Source organism: Cucurbita moschata, unplaced genomic scaffold (assembly GCF_002738365.1).
Source record: "Cucurbita moschata cultivar Rifu unplaced genomic scaffold, Cmos_1.0 Cmo_Scf00393, whole genome shotgun sequence".
Taxonomy (NCBI): domain Eukaryota; kingdom Viridiplantae; phylum Streptophyta; class Magnoliopsida; order Cucurbitales; family Cucurbitaceae; genus Cucurbita; species Cucurbita moschata.
The window spans coordinates 1-8,654 of NW_019268909.1; the positions used below are offsets into that span (position 1 = coordinate 1).

At 37.9% G+C, this 8,654-nt stretch overlaps 3 protein-coding genes across 4 annotated transcripts in view; all 3 read left to right on the forward strand.

Moving 5' to 3' along the window:
- Positions 1-207: 207 nt before the first annotated feature.
- On the forward strand, positions 208-1,541 carry LOC111440539 (peroxidase 2-like). Its single transcript, XM_023077553.1, has 3 exons — positions 208-445; positions 520-708; positions 806-1,541. The coding sequence occupies exons 1-3, from the start codon at positions 239-241 to the stop codon at positions 1,412-1,414; spliced, it is 1,005 nt and encodes a 334-aa protein (XP_022933321.1). The 5' UTR covers positions 208-238; the 3' UTR covers positions 1,415-1,541.
- A 2,584-nt stretch (positions 1,542-4,125) lies between these two features.
- LOC111440537 (peroxidase 2-like) lies at positions 4,126-6,286 on the forward strand. The gene is made up of 4 exons (XM_023077552.1): positions 4,126-4,389; positions 4,463-4,651; positions 4,730-4,895; positions 5,698-6,286. The coding sequence occupies exons 1-4, from the start codon at positions 4,183-4,185 to the stop codon at positions 6,090-6,092; spliced, it is 957 nt and encodes a 318-aa protein (XP_022933320.1). The 5' UTR covers positions 4,126-4,182; the 3' UTR covers positions 6,093-6,286.
- Positions 6,287-6,592: 306 nt separating this feature from the next.
- LOC111440536 (peroxidase 2-like) overlaps positions 6,593-8,654 on the forward strand; it is a 2,851-nt gene continuing 789 nt past the window's right edge. Inside the window, exons 1-3 of one of the 2 annotated variants that reach the window (XM_023077551.1) lie at positions 6,593-6,822; positions 6,904-7,092; positions 7,241-7,355. In XM_023077551.1, the coding sequence (XP_022933319.1) occupies positions 6,613-6,822; positions 6,904-7,092; positions 7,241-7,355 (514 nt within the window). In that variant the 5' untranslated portion in view covers positions 6,593-6,612. Of the gene's footprint in view, positions 6,823-6,903; positions 7,093-7,240; positions 7,934-8,654 lie in introns of those variants that run through there. The other variant, XM_023077550.1, reaches the window with a different exon arrangement.

Sequence of the window (8,654 nt, forward strand, 5' to 3'; positions counted from 1 at the left end):
AAAAAAAAAAAAAAAAAAAAAAAAAAATTGTTTAATAGCTTAACAAATTAATAATAATAATAATTAGGATGGTTCGAGTAATAAAGCTGAAATATTGAATCGGTGACGGCCACGTGGCGGGGCAAAGTGTTCGGCGGCCGCCGTGTCGTGAGCATAACACGCGACCCACGCACTCTGCTTTAGACTCTATAAAAACAGGCTCCATTCCTTCACATTTTCCTCACTCCAAAACTCCAAAATGGCCTCCTCCAATGCCGTTGCCTTCTGTTTCTTCTTGGCTCTTCTCCTCCCTGCCTCTTTAGCTCAACTCTCCGAGAATTTCTACGACAAAACTTGCCCAACTCTCCCCAACATTGTCCGCGCCGCCGTCAAGAAAGCCATCGATTCCGACGTCCGCGCCGGCGCTAAACTCATCCGCCTCCATTTTCATGATTGCTTCGTCAATGTAATTACAAATTTCCACTCTCTTCATTTATTTATTGTCATGTTTCTAATTTGGTTCTGTGTTTGATATTACAGGGCTGCGACGGCTCTGTTTTGCTAGTAGATGCTCCGGGCATAATCAGTGAGCTCAACTCACCCGGAAATCAAGGAATCCAAGGACTTGAAATTGTCGACGCCATCAAAGCCGACGTCGAGAGGAGCTGTCCCGGCGTAGTCTCCTGCGCCGACATCCTCGCTCAGGCATCGAAAGACTCTGTCAATCTGGTAATAATACTTATTGGGAGTCAGTCTCACGTTGGCTAATTTTGGGAATGATTATAGACCCGATATTAAAAAAAACGACATGTTTATGAATTTTCAGCAAGGTGGGCCTAGTTGGAGAGTGTTGCACGGAAGAAGAGACAGTAAAATAGCGAACAAAACAGGGGCAGATGCGAACCTCGCAAGTCCGTTCGAGACTCTGGTTCAACTGAAAGCCAAATTCGCAGCGGTTGGCCTCGGAACAACCGACCTCGTCGCACTATCGGGAGCTCATACATTTGGGCGATCGAGGTGCAGATTCTTCAGCCACCGATTTAGCAATTTCAACAATACGGGAAGCCCAGATCCATCGCTGGACCCCAACTACAGGCAAGTTCTAGAAGGGGTATGCTCGGCAGGTCCAGACACAAGAGCCAATTTCGATCCAACAACCCCGGACGTGTTCGACAAAAACTACTACACCAACCTTAAAGTGGGAAAAGGACTCCTACAGAGCGACCAAGAGCTGTTCTCCACTCCTGGGGCGGACACAATCGCCATTGTGGACAGCTTTGCCGCCAGAGAAGGGACGTTCTTCAAGGAGTTCAGACATTCGATGATGAACATGGGGAACATCAAGCCTTTGACTGGAAGTAGTGGGGAAATCAGAAGGAACTGCGCAAGGGTGAACGCAGCAGGGATGGGTGGAGAAGGGCACGATGTTATGTAGGACCCACCAGCTTGGTTGTTGTGTTGTGTTGTGGAGTTGTAAAATTAAGTATGATTAAGCTAAGGTTTGTGGTTGTGTAATCTGTGTGCGCCCTTTTCTAAGTTATGGTATGCCTTTTTCGAGATGAGATAAGGATAATATAATAAAATTTTAAACATAACTATAAATTAAAATGATTTTTAATAATAGTTTCAAATTGATGAAGCTAAAAAAAGGAACTTACAACTTGCTCACCAATCTACATCAAATTCTATTCTCCACTCCAAAAAAAAAAAAAAAAAAAAAAAAAAAAAAAAAAAAATTGAATCGTATTGCTAATGGGTTACTATAAAGTGAAAAGTTGAGCTTAAAATCATTTTTTTAGAGGTTCACGAGTAGAATGTCTGTGGGTCGTAAAAGCCTTCTTGTCTCCATTCTCGTCAAAATGTTACCCATTTTCTCTTTTGTTCTCTGTCTAAACTCGAAATCTCAAATAGGATCTTCACAGTGGAGGTTTAATACGATAAGTTGAGGGTTTTAGGCCTGAATTTAGAAGCCCAGGGTTTAGATGCCTATGTGTATAGCCCAAAGCCCGAAGTGTAGAGTTAAAAAGGTTATACATTTGGGACACTGTGTGTTAGTGGTAAGACGCAGAGAAAAGAGAAAGAGAGATAGCGATGGATACCATATTTTGAAGGCATTTAAGAAGATACACATCATGAATCCGACCAACCATTATGGATGCCATCCATTTTACATACTATTATATTATACTCCAATCTCTTCTGCATATTCACCCGCAGACTAAAACAACAACAACAACAAGTTAGCTTAGCCTCCTGCTCTGTCCCTAACCCACCTTCCCCGAACCTCCGAACAATTTCTTTTGAACACTACATGTCTTTCACATCCCACCCACCACCTATTTTTCTCTTTTATAATGGTAAGAAAGTTATCTTATTTATAATCAAATAAATTATAAAGATATAAAAAGAGCCAGGAAATATCTTTATTTATAAAGATACGAGAAAAGAGACAAGGGAATGAAAATTTAAATTTTTTATTTTTTAATTAAAAATATAATATTTATTTATTTATTTATTTAGATAAAGAAACATGTTTTTATTTTTATTTCTTTTATTTAATTCTAAGAGCAAATTTTCAATATAGACGGTTTTGGTCATTAATGTTTGAAACGGACTCTAAAGTAATTCCAAAATTAAGTGGAGCAATTTAATCGGTGACAATTATTTAAATATACCCTATTCATATGAAAATAATTTGGGCATGCGATAAAGATTCATTTCAAAATTTTGAATTTCATGAACCTTAAAATTGATTGTAAGAGAATTTTATGCGATAAAGATTCATTTCAAAATTTTGAATTTCATGAACCTTAAAATTGATTGTAAGAGAATTTTGACCGTTTAAACCATAGACCCAAACATATATTTTGCTTCCTCAAAATAAACATTAAGTCGGTATGCTTTCAACTGAAACGCTCCGTATTATTTTGATCGGGTCCAATTTCTGATATCTTTTATCTTAATCCTAAAAAGTATCAACGAAGCACTCTTCTTCTATTGGAAGAAAGTAAGTTCAAGAAAGTTCAACGAAATCCAAAACTTATCATAATTTCAAAAGCACCATATTAGTATGCAAATTTCTTTTGTTCTTTTCATTTCAAAGAAAATATACGGTTGTTGTTACGTGAAGGTTGGATGAATTTTGACAAGGACAAGAACAAAAACACGTCTAGAATACAAAAATTTAGCCAATGAATTTACGATTTAGAGTCAAAACTAAAATATTTGTGTTCTCGAACGAATTATTGTTAAGTTTAGAAACGTTCTTAGCATTGAATCGAGTCAAAGTCAGCTCATCTTTAAGAACAGTTTTGTTCATAATATCGATCTGTTCTAAACATGCAACGTAATCAATCATAAATTTGTTGACTTTTTTGGACAATGGAGCCCTCTTCTCAATTATAAACACCATTATCTTTCTATTTCTTTAACTTCTTCCAAANTTTCTTTTGTTCTTTTCATTTCAAAGAAAATATACGGTTGTTGTTACGTGAAGGTTGGATGAATTTTTCATAATATCGATCTGTTCTAAACATGCAACGTAATCAATCATAAATTTGTTGACTTTTTTGGACAATGGAGCCCTCTTCTCAATTATAAACACCATTATCTTTCTATTTCTTTAACTTCTTCCAATTGGACAATGGAGCCCTCTTCTCAATTATAAACACCATTATCTTTCTATTTCTTTAACTTCTTCCAAATCCAAAATCTCTCCTCTTAAATCTTTCTCCCAACTACCCAATTGCATAATCATTTCAATTTCGTTACCGGAAGAGGTATATGTTGTTGACGATTGTCGGGAGAAGAGTCCCACATCGACTAATTAAAGGATTAATCATGAGATTATAAGTAAGAAATACATCTCCACTCGTACGAAGTCTTTTGGAAAAATCAAAAGCAAAACCAAAATCACGAGAGTTTATGTTCAAAGTAGACAACATCATACTACTGTGGACAGTAGTGGTGCCTAACACATATCAATTCAAGTCATAGTTGAGCTTGACTCTATCACACAAAGTTATCAACATCAAAAATTTAATTCCCTTCTCTCGTTTCCAAACGTTCATCGGCCCTAGCACGTAAACCCTCGTCGGTCATTTAGCCACCATCACCTTGTCATATTCATAACCTTCTTTTGATCTATAAAAGCTTGTGCCTTTTTGCATAATACCTCACCTCACCCAAATTATACCAAAAGAAATGGCTTCCTTTAAACCTATTGCTATCTTTTTGTTGGTGGGGTTGATGCTCGGAGCTTCTAAAGCTCAGCTATCTCCCACTTTCTACGCCAAGTCATGCCCCAACGTGTTTAAAATTGTGCGAGCTGTCGTACAAAAAGCTTTAGCGACTGACGCCCGAGCGGGCGCTAGACTCATTCGCCTTCACTTCCACGACTGTTTCGTTGATGTAAATTTTGATTTCACTATACTTTTATGTTTTTTTGAAAAGTTATCATCTTAGAAGATTCGTAAATTTTCAGGGGTGCGATGGGTCGGTTTTACTAGTGAACCAATCAGGCATAGTGAGTGAGCTTGGTGCTCGTGGAAACGACAATATCACAGGGTTTAACATAGTTGATAACATCAAAGCTGCACTCGAAAAGGCTTGTCCTGGCGTCGTTTCGTGTGCTGATATCCTAGCCATAGCTTCCGTAGAATCCGTGTACTTGGTAAGTAAAGTAAATGATGATAAATTTTATCTAGTGTTGGGAGTGGATTAATGAAATGGTTGTGTTTATTCATACAAGTCCGGAGGGCCCTTTTGGAAGGTTCAATTGGGAAGAAGAGATAGCCGAACAGCCAACTTACAAGGCGCGATGGATGGCCTTCCAAGTCCCTTTGAGAATGTAAGCCAACTTAAAGACAAGTTCCGTAGAGTGGGTCTTGATTCTACTGATCTTGTGGCTTTATCCGGTGAGTATATATGCCTTTTCAACCAAATAAATATCCCATTATTGCATGTGCACGCCTCTTGTAGCGACGTGCATGGCTGCTCTTACCATCTGTGTTTTATAAATCACAGACCTCTATAATGGTATCATGTTGTCCATTTTGAATATAAGCTCTCATAATTTTATTTTTTATTTTCTCATAAGCCTCGTACCCATGTATATGTTTTCCTTATAAACCCATGATTTTACCCTTAATTAGCCAATGTGAAACAATTCTCAACAATCTTTCCCTCGAAAAAAATACATCATAGAGCCTCTTCTGAAGTCTATGGAGCTCTCGAACAGTCTCCTCTTAATCAAGGCTCGACTTTTTCTTTGGAGCTCTTGATCAAAATATACTATTTATTCGAGACTACACTTTTGAGGGATATTGTCCATTTTAAGCATAAGTTCTCGTGACTTTACTTTTAGTTTCTCCAAAAAAAAAAAAAAAAACCTCGTACCTATGAAAATGAATTCCTTACCTATGAACCCATGATTTTTTTTTTTTGTTTAACGAGTGAATGTGAGATTCTTTCCCAACAATTTTCAATAACTTCAGCTTAGTACATATTTAAATTGAATGATATTTTTGTTTATAGATTTTCTTGATATTTTTCGATGCGATGATTTCTAGATATTATGCTTTAAAATTATTGGAAAAGCATATTTTTATTTTTACCCTAAAAAATGACATAGGAGGAAAGTGATATAATGTTGTGTCTCATGTCGGCCACAGTGAGCCATAAAATAATAATATCTAATTTGTGGGAAAATGGTGGTAGGTGCCCACACATTCGGGCGCTCAAGATGCCAATTTTTCGACCGAAGATTGAACGTTTCAAACCCAGACAACACCCTGGACGCCTCATACGCAGCCCAGCTCCGCCGAGCATGTGCGAGAGGCAGAGACACTTTCGTGAACCTTGACCCCACCACTCCCGACGCCTTCGACAAAAACTACTTCACAAATCTTCAATCCAACTTCGGGCTTCTGGGCAGCGACCAGGTCCTGTTCTCCACCCCCGGCTCGGACACCGTGGGCATCGTCAACACCTTCGCCCGCAGCCAACAGCAGTTCTTCAACAGCTTCGGTCAATCCATGATCAACATGGGAAATATCAAGCCATTAACTGGAAATAAGGGAGAAATTAGATCCAATTGCAGAAGACTCAACTAAACCAACAAAAACCTCCCTTTTTATATATATAAATATTAAAAACAATGTTGTGGTTAAAATTAATGCAATCAGCTGAATCTAAGACATGGGTCGGTTGCAGCTTAAAAAAAGTGGGATGAGACATATACTCGTTCCATGTACGTGTGTAATTTCGTTCTACATATATTGAATAAAAGTGCTGTCTTTATACTTAACACGATTATCTCTATTGACACCAGCCATTTTGAAAAAAAAAATACTCTCTCCCGTGGTATGAGAGGCCTCAAAGTCATGAGAGTTTATGCTCAAAGTCGACAATATCATACTATTATGGATAGTCGTGTTGATGGGTTAGAATTAGTGTTCATTATTTTAAATTCATCAAAACGGTCTCTAATTTTGTATTGGATTTGGGGTTTGAAAAGTCAAACGCTGCCTTCTTTTCAACCTTCAATTTGTCCTCACCCCCTCCACCACCACCTTGGCTTCACGCCTATAAAACCATATGCCATTTGGCTTAAGCTCATTATACTAGACCTCAATGGCTTCTTTCAAAGCTATGATTCCTTTGGCTCTTTGTGTGTGTTTCTTGGTTGGGTCCGTTACTTCTCAGCTCACCTCCACCTTCTACGACACTACTTGCCCCAATGTGTCCAGCATTGTGCAAGGCGTCGTGCAACAAGCTCTCCAAAGCGACGATCGTGCTGGTGCTAAACTCATCCGTCTTCACTTCCACGACTGCTTTGTCGATGTAAGTATCATATTAAAACTCTTCGCATTAGACATTATTTTAATTAATCTGTGTGACTGACTGATGATGTCAAATTTGTAGGGATGTGATGGGTCTGTTCTACTAGAGGATCAAACAGGCATAGTGAGTGAGCTTGGTGCTCCTGGAAACGGAGGCATCACTGGTTTCAATATTGTCGACGACATTAAAACCGCAGTTGAGAATGTTTGTCCTGGTGTTGTCTCCTGTGCTGATATTCTAGCGCTTGGTTCTCGATTTGCCGTCACTTTGGTACGTAAATGATTCTATATTACTTGCAACATTAAATTAGTGGATACACATCGACTAATTTAGGGAATGGTCATGGGTTTATAATCAAGGCTATGAGAGGTTATGTTCAAAGTAGACAATATCATATCATTGTGGATGGTGTTTGCAGGCGAGCGGGCAGGGGTGGACGGTTCCATTGGGGAGAAGAGATAGTAGAACGGCGAATTTGGATGGAGCTAGAAATAGGCTTCCAAGTCCGTTTGAGAATCTCACAGAACTTCAAGGGAAGTTCAGGGACGTGGGGCTAGACGACACAACTGACCTCGTAGCCTTGTCAGGCGCGCACACGTTCGGGCGCTCAAGGTGCAGATTCTTCGACGGACGGCTGAACACATCCAACCCAGACCCAACCCTGGACTCGACATACGCGGACCAGCTACGACAGAGCTGTCAGCCGGGGCGTGACACATTCGTGAACCTGGACCCGACAACGCCCGACACGTTCGACAACAACTACTTCACGAATCTTCAGAACAACCGTGGGCTTCTAGGAAGTGACCAAGTGTTGTTGTCCACGAGTGGGGCCCCAACTGTGAGCATTGTGAACAACTTCGCCAACAGCCCGAGCCAATTCGCGAGCGCCTTCGCTCAGTCCATGATTAACATGGGAAATCTGAGCCCGTTGACGGGGAGCAGCGGGGAAATTAGGTCCAATTGCAGAAGGCTGAACTGAAAAGAAGTTAGATCAAAGTGTATCATAATAATAGATACGTATTGTTCGTGAGTTAATGTGGTTCGTGAAGTAACAATACCGAATAATGCAAGCGCTTAGCTTAGCTTTGAGTGGTCGTGTTAGTTTGAAGAATACTATGTTTTTGTGTTTCTAATTTTGTTTCGGGTTTTATCATTGGATCCAAATGACCAATTATATCAAATGGATGAAACTATTAGTATCACTATCATGGGTCTCTGAGATAAGATAGTCCATTTTCGTCCATATATTATTGGTAAAAAAAAATATTATTAGTATTATTTTTTTATGGATATTATAAGTTGGGATATTAATGATTTTTTTTAAAAAAGTTTAAAGGTATTTTTTTAAATGATTAATAATAATAGAATTTTAAAAGTTTACGGGTAATTTGAATAGTAGAAGAGTATTTTTATTAATTTAATAGGAATAAATAAATTTATCGACAATATTTGAATTCTTAAACTACGAAACAAATACTAAAATTCTTAGGAATTATAGTAATTAAATAGACATAGTCAACTTATTACGAAAAATAATCATTATATAAAGAGTAGAAGAGACCAAATCGTTGTATGACTAATTAATTAATTAATTAATTGTTTTCTTTGTTCAAATCATTGCGTGAGTTTGTGATACACTATTTAAAATTGGATTTTAGGAATACAAGTTGAATAATCGAAATTAAAAAAATAAAAAATAAAAAAATGTTGACCAATAAAAAGACAGATAATAAAGAAAAAAAAAGGATAAAATCATCTTAAATTGAGTTGAAATAATGACAGAGACTATATATATATATATATATATATATATATATATATATATATAT

Coding starts and splice junctions, on each gene's coding strand:
- LOC111440539 (XM_023077553.1), top strand. CDS start 239: ATGGCCTCCTCCAATGCCGTTGCCTTCTGTTTCTTCTTGGCTCTTCTC. Junction 446..519: donor TTCATGATTGCTTCGTCAAT/GTAATTACAAAT, acceptor TTGATATTACAG/GGCTGCGACGGCTCTGTTTT. Junction 709..805: donor CGAAAGACTCTGTCAATCTG/GTAATAATACTT, acceptor ATGAATTTTCAG/CAAGGTGGGCCTAGTTGGAG.
- LOC111440537 (XM_023077552.1), top strand. CDS start 4,183: ATGGCTTCCTTTAAACCTATTGCTATCTTTTTGTTGGTGGGGTTGATG. Junction 4,652..4,729: donor CCGTAGAATCCGTGTACTTG/GTAAGTAAAGTA, acceptor TATTCATACAAG/TCCGGAGGGCCCTTTTGGAA. Junction 4,896..5,697: donor TGATCTTGTGGCTTTATCCG/GTGAGTATATAT, acceptor AAATGGTGGTAG/GTGCCCACACATTCGGGCGC.